This window comes from Mus musculus, chromosome 18, assembly GCF_000001635.26.
Source record: "Mus musculus strain C57BL/6J chromosome 18, GRCm38.p6 C57BL/6J".
NCBI classification, from domain to species: domain Eukaryota; kingdom Metazoa; phylum Chordata; class Mammalia; order Rodentia; family Muridae; genus Mus; species Mus musculus.
The window spans coordinates 10,162,875-10,183,030 of record NC_000084.6 but is presented as its reverse complement, the minus strand read 5'-3'; the positions used below and the strand labels follow the sequence as shown (position 1 = coordinate 10,183,030).

General features: G+C 39.9%; 1 protein-coding gene across 3 annotated transcripts in view; it reads left to right on the top strand.

The window, feature by feature from the left end:
* Positions 1–779: 779 nt before the first annotated feature.
* The window catches only part of Rock1 (Rho-associated coiled-coil containing protein kinase 1), a 117,851-nt gene continuing 98,474 nt past the window's right edge, over positions 780–20,156 (top strand). Inside the window, exon 1 of one of the 3 annotated variants that reach the window (XR_001782350.2) lies at positions 780–1,806. Coding sequence is in view for 2 of the 3 variants with exons in the window: in XM_006525725.2 (XP_006525788.1) it covers positions 1,714–1,806 (93 nt within the window). In the remaining variant the exon portion in view is untranslated. The remainder of the gene's footprint in view (positions 1,807–20,156) is intronic. The other 2 variants (XM_006525725.2, NM_009071.2) reach the window with 2 other exon arrangements.

Here is a 20,156-nt window from a genome sequence, read left to right as displayed (position 1 = left end):
ATACAGGTTGGACACCTACTGAAGGCAGTGAAAACCATAATCAGAAACCTTTTTCAGCCTGTCACCCTACAGTCAGTGAAAAACTGAATTGGGAAATGCCCGTTATTTTCATATCCCACTTTAGTTGTAATAAAAACCACGATTTTAAATTTTACTAAATGCCCTGAAGTTGCAGAATCTCACAGACAGGACAGAACTACAAGTTGCTGTGAGAAACGAATAGAAATAGCTTACAAACATTGATTTTCCTATGAATTTTTCCTCTTTAATTAAACTGTTTTTGAGTTCTAATGATTCTATCTTCCAGAGTCAACATTTTAAGGCTCCCTTGACACACAGCTTGGGAACGCTGAGTGCGTGGTGATTTTCCCACGTAAACAGATTCTGCGTGGTGGGCATCAAGAAAAACCCACCAGAGTGCTCCGGAAAATCCAAACTCGACTGGTGCTGAAATAACTCTCTGGTACCGCCAGAAGAAAAGCACCCTCCTAGCCCGCAAAAAGTAATTATCTCAGTGATAACAAGCGCCTTCTTTTCTTGTCAGAATTCTCCGGACCAGAGGCCCAAAGGAAGCGAATCTCGGGCGCCTGCCAGCTCCGCCACCAGAAGCTGGGAAAAGTCCCCCCCCTATGTCTTCCAGCTCGTCTCCGACTCCGCCCAGGGGCCAGCCTGCCAGGCCCCGCCCACGTACGGCCCCGCCTCACTTCCCTCCTCCCCGACGCGACCCGGCCAGCCCCGCCCTGGCGGGCGCCTGCGTGCGCGTGCGCGAGGCCCAGCTCGCTCCCTTCCGAACGCCCGCGCCGCGCATGCGCACAGAGCGCCGGCGGTCTCCGTTTGTTTGAACAGGAAGGCGGACATATTAGTCCCTCTGAGCCCTCCTCGCCCCACCCCCAGGCATTCGCCTCCGCGACTCGCCCTTTTCCCAGCTCGGACCGCGGCCCCTCCCAGAAGTTCCCGCATCATCAGCCGCACGGCCCCTACGGTCGTCTTCCTCGCCGGCCCACTGCAGCGGGTCTTCCCCTGAGACTTCATCGGGCCTCCGACCTCGCCCTGCCCCGCCAGACACCGCGTTAGCAACCCCAGCAGCGACCGCAGAAAATGGGAGAGTGAGCCTGTTCTGTGGGGAGCAGCTCTTGGCCGAGGCTAGTCAGTGCCGGGCCGAGTGGAACCGGGGATGCAGGGCTAGACCACCTCTAGCGCCTCTGAGCGGAGCGGGGCCGGCCCGGGGCCCAGGCGGCGGCGGCGGCGGCGGCGGCAGCTGGCGCAGCTCCTCACCCACCCTTCGCTTTCGCCTTTCCTCTTCGCCTTCCCTGGCTGCCCCGAGGGAGTCTCCACCCTGCTGCGCTCCCTCTTCCCGCCGCTGCCCTTCTCTGGACTGGGCCCCGCCATGGCGAAGGCAGCCGGGGCCCGCTAGGCTGAGGTGCCTCGCCGGAGCGACCGGGCTGCTGGCGACGGCGCTGTCGGCTGTCGCGAGGGGCTGCCGGGTGGGATGCGACTTTGGGTGTCCGAGCGGCTGCGGGTCGCTGTCACACCGAGCCTGGGGTCTGGAGAGCAGAGGTCCCCTCAGTGAGGGGGACGAGGGGGAACCGGGCGCACCTGGTGACCCCGAGGTTCCGGCTCCTCTGCCCTGCGGCTACAAACCCACCGCGGAGGAAGTTGGTTGAACTTGCTTTCCGCTGCGGGCAAGAAGGTATCGTCACAAGTAGCAGCATCATGTCGACTGGGGACAGTTTTGAGACTCGGTTTGAAAAAATCGACAACCTGCTGCGGGATCCCAAATCGGAAGTGAATTCAGATTGTTTGCTGGTGAGTGCTGCTGTTTTCTCTGGGTTGCCTTGGGTGGTTGGTTGCAATCTAGTTAACTGCAAGGAGTCTCAGGTGTGCATAGTTTTGGGCAGGTGCCAGATTTCTCTCTTGCAAGAAATTTGGAGCACCAGTAAATATCATAGTTCAACCCCCCACCTTGGTTTTTTTGTTTGTTTGTTGGCAATTCCAGTGATTCTATGTTAGCTACTCTGAACTTCTGGTTTTGAATCAGCTTCTCAGTCCACCGAGCGTACTTAGAAACTACGATTGCAGCCATCGTATCAGGACGTCAACACGTCAACGTTTCTATTGTATAGCTTGTTGAAAGACAATCTTAGTATTAACCTCCCTGGTTAGTTTGACAGTAGGATTGAAAAATCTACTTTCTATTTATAGAATTATGGAGTTTAGACTTGGAAATGATAATGGAAAATTAATACAGAGGAAATGATTTTTAAGATAAAATTTTAGGTGTCTTGAGGCTAAAGAAACTGTTGAACGTTAAATGCATACACCTACGACAACTAATCTTAGGCCAACACAAGTTTGGTGGCTTTTAAAACAGTTAGTAAATATATTTCACATATATTAAGAACTGTTTTTTGCTGGTAGTAAACTAATTATTTTCACTTTAAAACATTCTAAAGTTTTTAGGTCACAAAAAGCCAAAATCCTACCATAAGAAGTACCCAGTTGTTGATAGCAAATACAATTATTTGTAATAATGGGCATTTCAGTACTGCCAATACAATTGTCAACGGAATTTTTCCGTTTACTACCAACTAAAAATTATATATTAATACTTTTAGTTTTTAAACAAAATCACAAGATCTCTAAAATCATATTTCTCTATCTGGACATGAGATAGAGAATTTACTTTGTATACTCAATAGTTTGGAGATTTAAGAATAATGCCATTCAGAGAGATACATTTAAAAATCTCATACTGAATCAGGAAATTTTGTAAATTAAAATTAGTGAATATTTCAGTTATTCTGTACTTTAAATATGTAAGGTTTCTCATCAAAGCTTTCAGAATTGCTCTAAACATACTTAACTATACATTTCTAATGTATTCCATGTCTGATAGTGTTTCAGTAGTTCCGTAAGTTGTTGTTAGGTTTATTACTGTTGTTAGTGGTACTGACAGTTGAGCCCAGCACATGCTAGCTAGGCAAGCACTCCACCATCAGTCTGCTCACCCGATTTTACTTTTGCTCCTCCTATTAGGAAGTAGATTATAAGGAGGGTTTTGGAGCTTGCTTTTTTTTTTTTTAATTGCTAGTTTTCTTTTTTGTTACAGTACCATTCAGTAGGAACCTGATAGAGCTGTGGGGAGTATAAAGAAAATAAATACATATTACATGGACTTTTTAGAGAGTTGAATCCACTTAGGAAAACATTCTTATATACATATACAGAAACCAAGTAAACAGTTTACAGATTGAGAAAACAACTGATTAATTCTAAATGATTATTCAGTATTTTTCAATCAATCACTTGTCTATATAATGGAAACTGAAGGGGAAAAAATGACTGTGAGTTGAGAGAGCCAGAGTGTGTTTTATGATGAACTGGCTACTGAATTGAGGATAACAGATAGAGGGTGAATGGGCATCCGTGACTGGCTGTGACATGCTTAAGAAACAAGGTAAAGTTGGAAGGATGGGGTTAGATTTGGAGGATTTGATTGTAATTGGGCTGTCACAGAATGAATGAAGAAAATTAATTCATTAGTTCTTTGTGAGATAGGTTTGTATGGAAAAAGTCTGGGAATAAAGTGAGATTGGAGAATTTTTAGATTACTCTAATAGTCCTCACTCAATTGGAGCCCTGAGCTAGGACATGAAAATGAAGAGGGAAGAATTGATGGAATGTGATTGAGTTGAGGAGAACCAGAGAGGCATTAGTCAAACAACTCCAAAAATGTTGAGCCTGGGTTATAAATAGTAAGAATGGTGAAAATAATAAAGTTTGGGAATTGCTTGAGAATAGACCTACTGATAATTTGCTGTATTTGACAAGATAGTGAGATGAGTGTGCGGTAATGTCCTGTAGACTATTGTAGATGTGGAATTAACTTACAATAACAAATTATGACTTGGAAGTCATTTCTATAGATTACAAATTGTAACTGATACAATGAAAAGGAATACCCTAGAGAGAGATCAAAAGGTGATAGGTAAAGAGTCAAAGAAGCAACCACTCAAGGTCCTCATTGCTAAGGTAGTCGGGTATTAGGAGCACAAGACTTATTTTAAAAAGATTTATTTATTTATTATATATATGTAAGTACACTGTAGCTGTCTTCAGACACCCTAGAAAAAGCATCAGATCTCATTACGGATGGTTGTGAGCCACCATGTGGTTGCTGGGATTTGAACTCAGGACCTTCAGAAGAGCAGTCAGTGCTCTTAACCACTGAGCCATCTCTCCAGCCCAGGAGCACAAGACTTTAAAGGAACATTCGGAGAATGAATTTGATTACTTTCTCTGTTTTAATCTTAAAATCTTGATTTTTTTTTTTTTTTTAAATTCCGTTATCTAAGGTGACCACTGAAATTTTACTATCAGGTCACTCTGAACTTGAAAGATTGGAATTTTCTTTGGAAACAAATCCACTTTCCAGTTTCATAATGTCTAGCATGAATTTTCTTTGTACAATATTTTATGTTTATCATTGAGCATTCATTCATTCATTCATTCATTCTCTCATTCCCTTACTCTACTATTCACAGCGACTTACCAGATCCCTACACTTCCTTTTGTGTGGAGTTGGACCTGCTTTAGATTGGAGGTTTAATACTTTCACCGTGGCTGCCTCTCTAGCTTTGTATTTATGTGTACCATGTGCATATAGGTGCAATCAGAGCCCAGAAGAAAGGCTCAGATTCCTTGGTGGCTGTGAGTCACCCATTTGAGTACTGAGAACTAAACCCATGTCCTCTGTAAGAGCAGAAAGAGCTCTTAGCAGCTCTCTAGCCTCTGTTTAGATTTTTTTTTTTACCCTTGCTGACTGATTTAGCTAATACTATGTTCATAATATTTGCCACATGGAATACTTGTCATTCTAGTCTTTTAAAATCTCATTATTAATATGTTGTGAGATTGTTTGCTTCTAGATCCACTCTTCAGTAATGAAAAGTTTCAAACTTTGCTGCTAATTGTCTTTTAATCTAATTTTACTCAGGAAAAAAAAAATCTCTTTACCCCCTGGATCAGTAATAACATTATCAATTTACTTGCAAGAAACACTAGTAAGTGGCTGTCATTTCTTCATGAGGATGACTTTCTTTTTTTCAGTTTTCTGTCTGGGGAAGTGTAATATGTGTGGGTGGATGATGGGGAAGGAAACCATATTTCTTAAACAGAATGTGAAAGGCAAATGTAAAGTGAAGATTTGGATGCTGGTTTTCATTTTTTTTCCATGAAATTCTCTTTTTCTGTATTTTTAACTAGTGACTTCCCCATATTTTCATTGCAGATTTATTTTTTTCTCTTTGCTGTGAATATAATGGACAATTAATTCCAAACTTGAAGCATCAGTTACTTATCACTCTTTCCATTATCTATAAATCATCTTATTTACATATTTATTAATTGTGTCTGAGTATCTGTGCTTGCCATTTGGATGTAGGAAGACACATTTTGGAGTAGGTTCTTTTGTCTGCCTTTATGTGGTTGCTGGGGAAGTAGCTCATGTTGCCAGGCATGTGCTGTAAGCATCTTCATTGACTGAGCCATCTCATTTGCCCTTTATTCTATTTATTCTAAATCATAAACATTCAACTATCTTTGAGGTATCTCTATTTGAATATTATACTATAACCCAAATTTCTTATATTCTAAAATAAATTATTTGTGTTGTTAGTATCACTACTATCTCTCACTAAACTGGACATTTTGCTGTGAAGTTTTTGGCTACTGTTGTCCATAGCTGTGTGCCCATTAGTGCTCATGATTTCAAGGTTATAGGTTTTACTAGTGTTAGTAGGACCAAACCTTTTTCCTTATTCTTTTTTGTTTGTTTTGTTTTGTTTTCAAGAGATGGGACTCTGTCTTAGTCACTGTTCTATTGTGAAGAGATACCATGACCAAGGCAATTTTTATAAAAGAAAGCATTTAATTGGGGACTTGCTTACAGTTTCAGAGGTTTAGTTCACAATCATCATGGCGGAGAGCTCTGGAGGCTAGCATGCATGGCATTCAAGATGTAGCTGAGAGACACATCCTGATATGCAAGCAGAGAGCGGGAGCGGGGCGGAGGGACAGACAGACAGACAGACAGACACACACACACACACACACACACACACACACACACACACACACAGAGACAGAGACAGACAGACACTGGCCTTGGCTTGGGCTTTGAAAACTCAAAATCCACTCCCAGTGACACACCTCCTCGAGTAAGGCTACACTTCCCAACCCTTCTATGCGCCTATGGGGAGCATTCTTACTCTAGCCACAGCTTCTTAATATGATGCTCAAGGTGGCCCCAAGAACTATATGTGTGAGCACTGAGTAATGATACAAACTTGTAATCTCAACACTTAGAAGGTACAGGCATGAGAATCAGGAATTCAAAGTCATCCTCAGATACATTGTGAGTTTAAGGTTAATCTGGGCTACTAGAGATCCTGTCTTAAAAAAACAAACAAAACCAAACACACACACACATTGAGCAGATGAATAAAATATGTATATATATTTTACTTTTCTAGTATGTGGCCCTTTTCTGTTTGGGATTTATAAAATATAAAGAGTATTTTCTTAATAACTGCTAAGTGATTAGTAGGAGGCTAGGTACTCAAAATCTGACATTGTAGAGAGGCAAGAGGTTATCTTTATTCTTGTCATAATTTAAAAGGTTGGCTAACCTGCAGTAATACTTCCTATACTAACTTTTGGCAAGAGATTGAAATCGTTCTCAAATTGTTGTCTTATACTAACTTAGAAACAGTGGGTAATGTTAACTCTTCTGTCATTCATTCACTCAACAATATTTGTTTAGTATATACTCTGCTTGGAACTCTAAAAGACAACGGGGGCATCATGGTGAGTTTAAAAAAATGGGTCCTGCTTTCATGGAATTCGTAATTGTAGGGAAAGGATTAATATCTACCACACTAAGATAGTGTTGGTAAGGCTTGAAGGAGAGGTAGGGTATATGTGACTAGAGCTTCTATTTCAAGGTTTGGGATGTATAAGAAGACTTGTGGTAAAGCTGTCTGAGTATATAATTTTCATATGAGTCTGGATTTTATAAATCAGATTCATTTGAGGAACTTTGGTAATTTATAATGAGAAGTTTCAAACACAGAAGATAGTGTACCCCTATTGCCCAGAGTTTGCATTTCTTAGACTTTTGTGATGCTTTATTATTTCATTCTTAAGATGCTGTAGTATCTTTTAAAAAACAAAGGACATGTTTTTATAACCACAGTGAATAATATCTAATGCAAACATTTGATGTTATCATTAATTTCCAATTTATGTTCAAATTTCTGAATTTCTAAAATAGATTTTATTTTTTTAACTTTTTATTCTTTGTGAGTTTCATATAATGTACCCCAGTCCTTATCTCTCCATGTCCTTGTCCTTTGCCCTTGCAGCCTCCTCCCAAAAAATAAAACACACACACACACACACACACACACACACACACAACAACAACAACAAAAATAACAAAGCATAGAAAACATCTCATCATGGAAGCTGTAGTATGTCACAGTGTGTCCCATAGTATATCCCTCTGTCTACACATCTTCACTTGCAGTTGTTCCTTGCAGTGAGTCATTGGTCTGGTTCAAGATCTTTAGCTTTTGTGACACCATCAATATTGGATCCTTATTGGGACTCCTCATGGTTATCCTGTTGTTGCCCTGAATCCTGGAGATCTTGCAGCTTTGGATCAGCAGGACTAGCCCTTTCATGCATCCCAACCATTTGCAGATGATAGAGATTTGGGAGTAGGCCACGTCAGAGCCCTGGATCTGGGCCTGGGTGGTAGCTGAACTAACTGGTCAGTCCACCAGCTCTCTTATCTGCAGCACAGCTCTCTTGCTATCATGCTCTTGGGCCAGCTTGCCTATTCCTATGCCTTGGCAGTTCCACTGTGCTGCCATGGTGCACGACCCACTCTCCCAAATTCTGCAACTTGTGAGGGGCTGGGCCAGCTTTCCTGTTCTCCCACCCCCTGGGCTGGCTCACCCATGCCTTTTTCCTCAAGGCCAGCTCCACTGTGATGCCCAGGTGAGGTACCAGGCTAGCTCTGTTGCTTTAATGACCCCAGGGCCAGCTCTTCCAGTTACTGCAGGTGGTGGGGGGTGAGGAAGAGGGTATTACTGCCACCTCACAGCAGATGAGTGATGGGACCAGCTCCCTTGTCTTGTCTTCCTCAGGGATGGCTCACTTGCGCCCCCTCCACCAGGACTAGCCCTACTATGCTGCCCAGGCAAGATGCAGGCCTGCTCTTCTAAGTGCTGCAGCAGGGTTTGCTCTACTGACGACCTCAGGTTGCAGGGGGCAAAGGAACAGAGAACATTTCCCCTGTCCCAGGCTACCTCATGGCAGAGGGGTGGCAGGGCCAGCTCTCCCTCACTTTGTCCTCAGGCCTGGCTCCCTGTTCTTTTCAACCAGAGCTCAGGCAAGGTGTACCACTCTCTTAAGTGCTACAACCATGAGGGGCAGGGCCACCTCACCCCCTGCCTTAGGTGGCAAGGGGCGAGGAGGTGGGGGCCATCCCCCCAGAGCTATCTCACAGCAGAGGTTGGCCGAGCCAGCTCTTTTTTCCTCATGCTCAGGGTCTGCTCACCTGCACCCTGCCACCAGGACCAGTTCTGTTGTGCTGCTAAGACGAGGTACAGGGTCCACTTAGCAAGTGCTGTGGCTGGTGAGGGGCAGGGCTTGCTCTCTCAAGTTCATGACCCTGTGGGCAGCTTTCCTGACTGACTGCCAGATCTGTCAAGGGATGGCAGTAGGAGGGAGCGTCACCTCTGTACCTCTGCACCTATGCCATCCCACAGCAGGCAAGCGTTGGGGTCAGTTCTCCCAGACTCAAGTCCTCGGGGCTGGCTCACCCCCACCACCATTGCTAGTTCCGCTGTGCTGCCTGGGCAAGATGCTGGCCTCAAGTGAGAGATGGGGCCAGCTCTCCCAAGCGTCACATTCAATGAGAAATGGGGTCAGTTATGCACAGCCCCTGGACATTCACATTGTCCTCAGTGGCTGTCCTGACCAGAGACAGCCTCATGTTCCCTAGTAGTAACATGAGCCATGGTCGCTGACAGTGACCCCTATTACTGTACCCATGGACTCAGACATGGCTCCCAGTGGCAGCTCAGGCTGGGATCTCATCAGTTCTCCAGATGGTGGGACTGGCCACTCACAAGAGGCTATTCCTCTCTACCTTTGAGTCCCAGTTCCATCTCTCTTCATTAATACTTAAGCAGCTCTTTCCCATCGGACCACCACGTACTCACATGTTGTAGTGGATCCTGCCTGGCACAGACTGGCCACATAGCTGGCGGGCCCCTGGGTGACATTCTCCATTCCATTCACCACTTGCTGCATGTGCCATGTGCTGGAGGGCAGGTTTATGGGTGGCATGGTAGTCTGCAGGTCTCTGTCTTCCTCTTTTGGTGCTGTGCTGCCTGGATTTGATTTGATTTTTTATGAGTTGTAGGCATAACATAGCTTTGGCCACCAAGCCAGGCATGAACAAAGGACTGCCATCTGCCCAACTGATAGAAGAACACAACTACCAACAAGACAACTCTTTTTCTCATTGCCCCCTGGGGATGTTACTGTTTTTTTGGTTTTTTGGACTTTTAAATGTCTTTAAATGTAGAATCTCCTTATCTCAACTTCTCACCTGTCATTTGATATCTTTTTGAAGAGACCAGGGCAGTGATACTATATATCTGTTTTACTATCTACATTTTTCTATTCCTATACCTACCATATTTCTTGGAAAATTGATAAATCAGAAATCTTGGTTTAACTATGTTGGACTTTTTAGTAAATACTTCCATAGATGTGTCTGTTTTCTTTTGTATTAACAGCAAGAAGCATGTATAATTTTAGTATTCCTTTCACACTCATTAACTAATTCTGTTGAGAGAAGAACTTGTCATTACCTGTGGCTGTTCACCTTGAATACGGTTCATGATACAAAGGATGAATGCTTCCACTTTTAATTGCTACTTTGCAGAGGAAGGTATTTTTCGAGCCTTGCTGTGAGAGGCTTGGCACAGACAAACTGTTATAAAAGTAAGATAATACTCAAGGAAACCTTTCAGTGAGGTGATTATGCAGTACCCTTGGGACTACCTGCCACTGTCATAGGGTCTGAAGGGATGAAAAAAGAGACTGGAGAAGGAAGCTTCATGGAAAGGGCTCACATGTTCTAAGTTGAAACAAGCGTTTTGATAAAGCAGTTGGCAATAAAGGAGTCCAGGGCATGTCTCCTGGCCTTCTACTCACCCCTAAAGTCTCCTGTGGTCTTTCATTACCTGAAAAGCTATTAGGACTAGCTTTTTCCTTCTATTATCTGGGTTGCATGGATGAAACACAGGTTCCTAGGCTTAGTGGTGAGCATCTTTCCCTGATGAGCTGCCTGGACAGTTTGACCTATTTTTTGACTAATAGTCTCTTGATGTTAGTTTTCATATTTATATGGTTCTAGTAGTTTTTGACAGAACCTTTGTTTTTGCCATAAGATTCTTAGGCTCATTTTGCAGGTTTTTTTTTTTTTTTTTTTTTTTTTTGTCCTGGGCTTCAAAGTTAGCTATTAGTCCAAGAAAATTTCTTTTTGATAATGTTTTGAATTATCATTGCTACTGGCCTGTAGTTGTTTCTTGACTTTATTTGGTCAATAGACCTTTGTAATATTTTATTTTTGAATTTTAAACAGCTTACTGTTAATTTGGGTTATTTCAATGCAAGTTGTTCTTGGTATTTAGGAATTTATTTTCTTCCATTTTCCCTCTCCCCACATTTCAATGTATATTTGATAAATTCTCATTTGTATATGTCATCTCTATACTCTTTTTTCCTTTCTTATCTTTATGCTTTAGTTTTATGTGAAAAAAGATTTTAGATTTATTTTTATTTTATATGTATGTTTTACTTGCATTTATATCTGTGCATTGTATGTATGCATGGTGTTCATGAAGACCAGAGGGTGTTGGAGTCTCTGGAAGTAGAGCTATATATAGTTGTGAGCCACTGTGTGGGTGCTAGGAATCAGCCTGAGTCCCCTGGAAGTACTCTTAACTGCCAAACTATATCCTTAGCCTTCTATTTTTGTGCTTTAAAATTTTTATTTTAGTATTTCTTTTTATAAATAAAGACAGACATGGACTACGTGTGTGTATAAGTTTATATTCATATTTCTACCCTTTTCTGACTCTTAAATATATTGAACTGTGGAATGGAAATCTTCATTCTTTTTTGTAGTTGAGTAATACCCTACTTTGAGGATGTTAATATTGTTTCTTCAGTCTCATATCCATGAATAGTATGTTAAATTTTTGCTGTTAGTAATATTGTATATGAGTTCATAGTTTTACCATTGTTACACACACACACACACACACACACACACACACACACACACACACACACAGGCACACACACACTTGGGCTTGTGCAACTTTACTGAACTCAAATTCATTACTGACAGAAGTATTAGTTGATCACTTGTTGATTGACAATTTGAATCATTTATTCCATGCTATATTAAATAGTTAGGATAGACTAATAGTTCTAAGTTGCCCAACAGTTTAAGTGAGAGTTAGAGAATATTAAAAACCCTTATTTAGAGTGTTTGACTTCCAACTTCAAATTCTTGTGGACAAGAACAAACCATTCTTTTATTTATGTGCATAAAACATATGATCATGTTTTATCCTGTTTGTGCTATAAATTCAGTATTGGTATCTATAAATTTACCTCAAATCTGTTAACAATAGAAGGCTTAAACAAGAATGGATGCTGCTGGAATAGTGCTCTTTCCGTTGTGTGATGGATGAAGATCCATCTTCTACTCCCTCAGAAGATTTCTTCTGCATGTTATAGCATGAGGAATGGTTTAGTCTCATAATCCAGAGTGTCTTTAAGTTGATTTCTAGAGGTAAGATTGCACCATTGACGGTATATAGATATGTAATTTTGCTCATTATTTTCTGGTTCTGTATTTTAGGAATGATACTATTCCCATAGTAATTGTCCAATAGTAGTTACACTTTCTAACTTTAATAGGTTAAGAAGTAGTATCTTAGTGTGATTTTTAATTTCCTTTTCTCTTACAAGTAAAGTTATATATATGTGTGTGTGTATGTATATATGTATATGTATATATATGTATATATATATACACACACACACACATACATACATACATACATATATATGTGTGTGTGTATGTATATGTGTATATATATTACTTATATATGTGTTTTGCCTACATGTATACATATGTACCACTTGCATGTCTGGTGTCCTCCATGGTTAGAGGTTGGTTCTCTGAAACTGGAGTTAGACATGGTTATGAGTGACCATGTGGGTGCTGAGAACTGAACCAGGGTCTTCATCAAGTGTTCTTATGTGCTGAGCCATCATCTCTCCAGGCCCATCTTTTCATATTGTTATGAACTTTGAAATTCTACTTATTTTTGTCTAGCTTTACAAATTTTTCCCCTACAATTTAAGGATTCTTTATATACTAATAATCTTAGTCCCCTTTTATAGTAAAAGTCATAGTAAAAAGAGTATAAGGGATTACTCATCTCATCCTACTTCTGTCTCCATTACTTGGTTGTAGTAGACTCATAGTTGTACAGTGGGTAAGGGCATGAGTTGGGTAGGACTAGTTCTGAAACCAACCAAGTTAGCCACTTATTATCCTGATGATTTGGGCAAATTTCTTACAAGTTGTAAGATTCAAGCACATTATCTTCAAGTAAGAGTAAGCATGGTTTTTCTTAGAATTCCTAGGAATGTTAGTGCTTATGTAGTTCCTGATACTGAGTTGTTACTAGCTATCGTTGTCATCAGCCATGTTGTTATATATCTTTATTTTTTGTCTTTGTCGAAAAGAATTTTGGTTGATCAAGTGAATTCTTATCCACCTCCCCTCCCCATTCAACAGTTCAGCTTTTTATATAGTTATGGTATTGGGCAAATTATTTAACTTATTTAGATAATTTTATCTATATACCTAAAGGTACGTAGTTTGTAAACTTAAGGATCATAATACTTTCTAGGTTTTAATTATGCAGATGAAATAAACTGGTGTCAACATTTACTTTTCTGTGGTCTTTAGAGACCAGGCTAGGTCAGGGGTCACAGAGCTCTAAGCTGCCTGCCTCTGCCTTCTGAGTAGTGGGATTAAGGGGCTGAGCCACCACACTGGCTGGGTACTTAACTTTAAAATGTTCCTTGACTATGATCTTTGCTTTCTGTTATTGTTTCCTCCATCTCAAAAGTCCAAATTTTAACTCAACCTTTTTAGACTAATGGGCTAGTCTAGCAGTTTTCTAGTTGTAATCACTACTGTATTTTTTCTTAATCTCAGTCCTACATGTTTCCTTTGTCTTCATTTACACCATTCCCCAGAACTATTCTGCTTATGTATTTATTTATTTATTTATTTATTTATTTATTATGTATTTCCAAGGCCTTTTTCTTGCCTTGAGTTCTTTTACCACTTTTTTCATCTTTATAATCTCAACTCATAATAATCTCTTCATAACTGTGTTGGATTTTTATGTTTTGAGCTCTTACCATATCAAACCCTTTTGTATGGTTTAGAATTCATCTATATAGCTGTCTTGTATGTATCTGTTTTGTGTGCTATCTTTACCTTTAATGAGAATTTTCTGGGATCTCAATCAAATTTTGAGTATTAATTCTATTAATATCTGTGGTTTGTAAATAATTATCTTTCATACACTTATTTTCTGAATTAGTTTGTAGGTCATACAACCCAGCTTAAACTTTTGCATGCAAAATGAATTTATAGATTCAGAGAAAACTTATCTGATTAAATGTGAAGATTCAGTAGCTCTTTTTCTTCTCTCACTCACTCTTTATATTGACATCATTTCTTTCTCATCAGACTGATTTTACTCACACATGAAAACACCACTGCCCAGAACACCAGAGTGTCTTTGACCACTTTCCCAGTCTATAAAATGGAATTAAGAAGAAAGTACTTAATAGGTTGTGATGAGAATATTAGATAAGCTTTGGATGTTTTCATAGCAGTGTTTAAAACCTCGTAAGAGCAGTGGTGTAACTGCAAAGCGTGTTTACCTGTGGGAGTTTATCTTGCTGTTGCAGGTTGCTCACTGGCCTTCTGGTGGTACCCTATTCAGATGCATCTTCAGTCCATCTTACTGAGTAGAAGTTATTAACCTCATATATCTCTTAGAATTTTAGATTATTATCTTAGTGAAAACAACAGGCTTGTTACTTCCTTTCTCTTTTGACAGAGTATTTCTAATTAGTTCCAAGGACTGGATTGAAAACTGGGATCTTTAATGCTGCTTTGCTATGATCATTGTTTTTGGATGACATGTTGCAGGATTTCTCCAAATGCTTGGTTCAACTACTTCAGAACCAAATACATTTATCATGAGAACTAGCATTGACAGTAGGGTATACTTAGTAGGATTTAGGTGAATGTATGTATGAGTTCCTAGAGATAATGCCTCCTGCCTCTGTTTTGGGAAACTGCTGGTAGGAAATCAAAGCAAAACAAAGTATATTAATACTTTAATTAATTAATAGAAAAAGTCTTGACCCCCTCCACTCCTCCCAACTGGAGATACTCTTTTTAAAAGAGAAAATTAATCACTCAGATATGTTGGCAAGGATTAGCATATTCTGTTGGCAGAAAAGACTGGTTTGTTTCATTTTGTTTGGTAGATCTATGTTTTGTTCTAAGAATCAAATTTGATACAGGATCCAAAGAAAGTAGATAGATTTGATTTTTATATTTTACTTTTTGTTTGTGTGCTCATGTTATTATGTGTATGGGTGTGTGTTGTGGGGCAGGGGTCAGAAGACAATTTGGCAGGAGTCATTTGTCTCCTACCATGTGGATTCCAGGGAATAAGATAATTGTCTACTGAGAACTGAGCTGCCTGTGGAAGCAGCAGGAGAGAATCTAGTGGAAGAGAGACAGTGGCCATGCCTGAACATTTTAGAGAAGCAAATAGCTGTCTTGTCTGTATAATTACTGAAAATCCCATGTGCCTGGAATATGGATATGCGTGTTGTCTCCAGTGCATTGACTCAGTGAAAGCAGCCCATTTTATTGTTTTGTGTTTTTTGAGGAGAACATCAAGGAATTAGAGCTCCATTCAATAAAGCTATTTTACAGATAGAAAAGTTTCAAGGAGATACAGTGTTGGGTGTGGATACAGCTCATCTTGACATTTGGGTAACTTGCAGAATGTTTGTTATGGGTATTTAGCAAACAGAATTGGAGGAATGTGATGAGGCTCAACTACTCAATCTGTGTTCTTGGTTTTCAAATAGTTGATATCAAGCTGCCACTACTGTGAATTTGATGTAGAAAGTAGCAAAGATTGGAATGTGGATGTTTGCAGACTACCTGATAATCCATATGTGTAATTTTACTGTCTGCAGAACTTGTCTTCTGGAGTGTATGTAGACTTGAAAAATCTGCCATCACTAGCCTTTGACCACTCTGTGGATGAATTTTCTGTTATATTGAGTGATAATTTTCCTTGGTGTGGTTTGTTGACATCATTTTTCTGATACTAGCTGTGTATCAAGACTGTTGTCGTTGAAGAGGTATTATATACATTATTTATCCTGCAGATTCAAATCCAGGATGATCATGGTTTCCTAGTAAAATGCCTGGTGATGAGTACCAGCATGATCAGTCCTGCAGTTTTTCCTGGGCAAGCAAATAGACCTTTAAACACCCATATGTGTATATACACAGGACCCCCCCCCACACACACACACACTTCTATAGTGTATGCTAGACAATATATTTGTAGTGTATGCTAGGTTCTGAAGAATAATGGTGAATAGTTATGGGCTGATGATTAATGACACTGTCATGCTTATCAGTATTAAATAATAGTAACATGTTAATCAAGTTTAGGTAAAATAAGATAGGGAGTACTGTAGTTTACTTTCTATTGCTGTGATAAAACACTATTACCAAAAGCAACTTAAAAAGGAAAGGGTTTATTTCAGCTTAGAGGGCTTATTTCATTGAGGGAAGTCAGAACAGAACAGTAACTTAAGGCAGGAACTAAAGCAGAGGCCATGGAGGTCATTTACTTACTGGCTTGCTTTCTATTTCTAAGCTCATTTTTAGATACACTGCTTATATTTCCCAGGACTACCAGGGATAGTACTGCCCACAGTGGATTGGGCCTTCCAACATCAATCATTAATCAAGAAGATGTCTTACAGGCTTGCCTACAGGATAGGGGAGGGGAGGGGGACAGTGAGACCTATACTTATTTGTGGATGTAAGGATAAATATTTAAAATATAGCCAGGAATTAGGATGATTTAGTAAAAGTAGAGGTTATAGGTTCTCTTCCCAAGATCCCCAAGTAGTTGGCTAGGATTCCAGTACCAGGCATTGTTTTCTTCTTGTTGAGCATAATTTAAGTTCAGATAGAGAATAGTTGGTTACCACCAAGGTATGCATGCCACTGTTGCATCCTTCAGGTTATTGTGCCATGCTGGGTTATAGCCAACACAGCTGAGTGGGACTATTTGTTGCTTCTCTCCTTTGGAATCTTCTGTGGCTCCTTCTGATAACAAGTTAGTCCTCAGGGTTGAGGCTTTTGGGTCAGAACAAGCCAGGATCCATTGGGTCTTGTGTTTGAGGTACATGGTATTTTCAGCAGTAAGGACTAACCTTGAACCTCTGGAAGGCAACCAAAGGCAACAGCAGTAGTTTATGTTTTGGGAGTTTCTTGGACAACCCTGATGAACAAAAGGGGGCTGCTACTGGGGTTTTTTAAATCTATGGATTTTGTGGGAAATTTTCATTCCCGATGGGAAATTTTTATTTAAACTATGTAGATACAGACTTATATGCATTATATGTAATTTTAGGTATATAATATAATATATTAATAATAATGTGATTCCTTAAGACTTTCAAAATGTGTTTTAATTTTATCCTCCTTTTTTCTTTTCTATTTTGTTTTCATTTTACCCCTTCCTCTTTTTTTATTTATCTCCCCTCTCCCTAAATAAAACTCCTCCCTTCCCATTTCCTCCTTTAAATCACTCCCCCTCCCCACCCCAGATAGGGTTTCTCTGTGTAGCTTTGGCTGCCCTCGAACTCAGTCTGTAGACCAGGTTAGCCTTGAACTTCCAGAGATCTGCCTGCCTCTGTCTTCCGAGTGCAGGGGTTAAAGGCAGAAACCTCTGCTCCGGCTTCAAATTGCGTCTTTAACACCTTAACCAGGGTGTTTGGAAGGGCAGTGTTAATTTTGATTAAGACTGGTGTTGGTTTTGTTTTTTCATTCCGTGGGTCATACTTTTTGTGATGTTTGAGATGTCTCCATATCTCAAAGATTTTACCTTAGTTTCCTTAAAGGTTTAACTTAACATTTACATCAGTGAGTTAATGTAATTCTTGAAGTTTGTTTGTTTTTCCTGTGGATATATCAGTCATACATTGAATAGCTTTTCTGCAAAATGATTTGGTTATGCTTTATTGGTCTTTTTCTGATGTTCCCCCAACTCCAGTCTGTTTTAGAGCTTTGTCCCTCTATGAATAGTATAGGATCTTATTATGGCTATGGAATAAGCCTTAAACTTGGCTAAAGTGGTTTCAAAATTGTATTGCTATTATATGGTTCTCTGCTTTTCTATATTACTTTAAAAATGTGACCATCACTGTGAAAATACTTGTTAGGTTTTGTAGAAATTACAGTAGATCTATAGTGATTACTATTTTGGGAGCATTGAGGGCTGTTTCTTTTTTGATTTATGAACACCATATTTATTATTCTCACTTATTTATTTAAACATTTATTCTGATCATGTTTTGTGATTTTTAGAAAGAACCTGTATATGTTTTGTTAGATTTAAAAATTTTTTTAAAAAAGTTAACTCTTTAAAAAAAAGTATGTGGGTATTTATATGTGTATGTATGTTTGTCATGTAATGCCCTCTGAGGCCAGAGATCCTCTTAGAGTAGAGTTGTACCTTAGTCCTCTTACACTCTTGCCTGTCAGATTTTTTTTTAATACTAAAGTAGTCCCTTCTTGTGTGAGCAGATGTACAATAAATGGTATTTTCAAGTGTTAATTGTTAATATTTAGAAATACAGTTAGGTTTTGCATGTTAATCTTTTGTGACCACTGGTTCTATGTTATTTGGGGTCACCTGTAAATGTGAATAGCTTAATTCTTTTTCAGTCTATGTGTTTTTAATTCCCTTTATTATTGAACTGGCCACAAGTTTCAAAACTGATATTTGAAATGTCTCACTCTTGATCTTTGAAGGAGTGAGTGCATTTGTATGAGTGGACGTTTGCTTTAAAGACTGTTTTAACAAGTTGAGAAAGTCAGCTATAGTTTTCTGAATTGCTCTTGAGTGAGTATTGGACTTTTTCAAATGCATTATATGTATCTGTTAACATAACCAAGTGATTTTTCTCTCTTAAAAACTTTCTGAGCCAGGATGTGATGGTACAGGCACTAGGGAAGGCAGGTGGATATCTGTGAGTCCAAGGCCAGCCTTGTCTACAGAGCAAACCATGGTTACACAGAAAAAAAGAAAAACAAACAAACAAACCTGTTTTTTGGGGGGGAGAAATAAAAAAGTTCTTTGTTTTGTTTGTGAGACAAGGTCCCATGTAGTCTTGAACAGATTTGAATTAAACAAAACAAAACAAAAAACAAAAATCCAAAAAAAATCCCTACAACTGTAACTCCAGATCATGGGATTTAACACTCTTAAAGAGACATACATGCAGCTAAAACACCAGTGAAATTGTCATTAAAAAGCCGGATGGTGGTGGCATACGCCTTTAATCCCAGTCCTTGGGAGGTAAAGGCCATGGATCTCTCCTGAGTTTGAGGCCAGCCTGGTCTACAGAGCAAGTTCAGGACAGCCAGGACTACATAAAGGAACTCTTGTCTTGAAAAACCAAAATAAAACCAAAAACAATTTAATATGTATATATGTGCCTGAGAGTATGTATATGTACAGCACATATGTACAAGAACCTACAGAGGTCAGAAGATGGTATCATATGCTTTGGAACTGGTTACAAGTAGTTGTGAACCACCATGTGACTTCTAGGAACTAGATCCAACACCTCTGCAGGGACAGTGATTGCTCTTGATGAGTGTGCCATTTCTCTAGACCCTGATCTTGAATTCTCTTGAGAGGAGCAGAGGCTAGTTTACTGCTCCATCTTCCAAATGCCAGAATTAGGCTGTTCATAGCATTGAATTACAGTGGTTAGAAAATCTTTCTAAAATTACACTTTTTAAATTTGTTTTTAATTATGTGTGGGTGTGTGCCATGACTCAGCACATGTGTGGAGGTCATAAGCCAACTTCTGGTAATCATTTTTATCCTTCCATCACTTGGATCATTCAGGTTGAACTCTGATGTCACTATTGGTATTAAGTGCCTTTATGCATGAGCTATATCTGGCCAGGTTTCCTTTTTAAATACTTTTTGAAGTCTCGCATCTTTGGAATAATCTCTAATTGTTTTAAATATATCATTCTTTTTTATTATTTTTTATTAGATATTTTCTTCATTTACATTTCAAATGCTATCCCAAAAGTCTCCTATACTCTCGCCCCACCCTGCCCCCCTACCCACTCACTCCCACTTCTTGGCTCTGGCTTTCCCCTGTATTGGGGCATATAAAGTTTGTAATACCAAGGGGCCTCTTCCCTGTGACAGCCGACTAGGCCATCTTCTGCTACATATGGAGCTAGAGATACAAGCTCGGGGGGTACTGATTAGTTCATATTGTTGTTCCACCTATAGGGTTGCAGACCCCTTCAGCTCTTGGGTACTTTCTCTAGCTCCTATATTGGGGGCCCTGTGTTCCATCCTATAGATGACTGTGAGCATCCACTTCTGTATTTGCCAGGCACTGGCAAAACCTCACAGGAGACAGCTATATCAGGGTCCTTTCAGCAAAATCTTGCTGGCGTATGCAATAGTGTCTGCATTTGGTGGCTGATTATGGGATGGACCCCGGGGTGGGGCAGTCTCTGAATGGTCCATCCTTTTGTCTTAGCTCTAAATTTTGTCTCTGCAACTCCTTCCATGGATATTTTATTCCCTATTCTAGGGAGG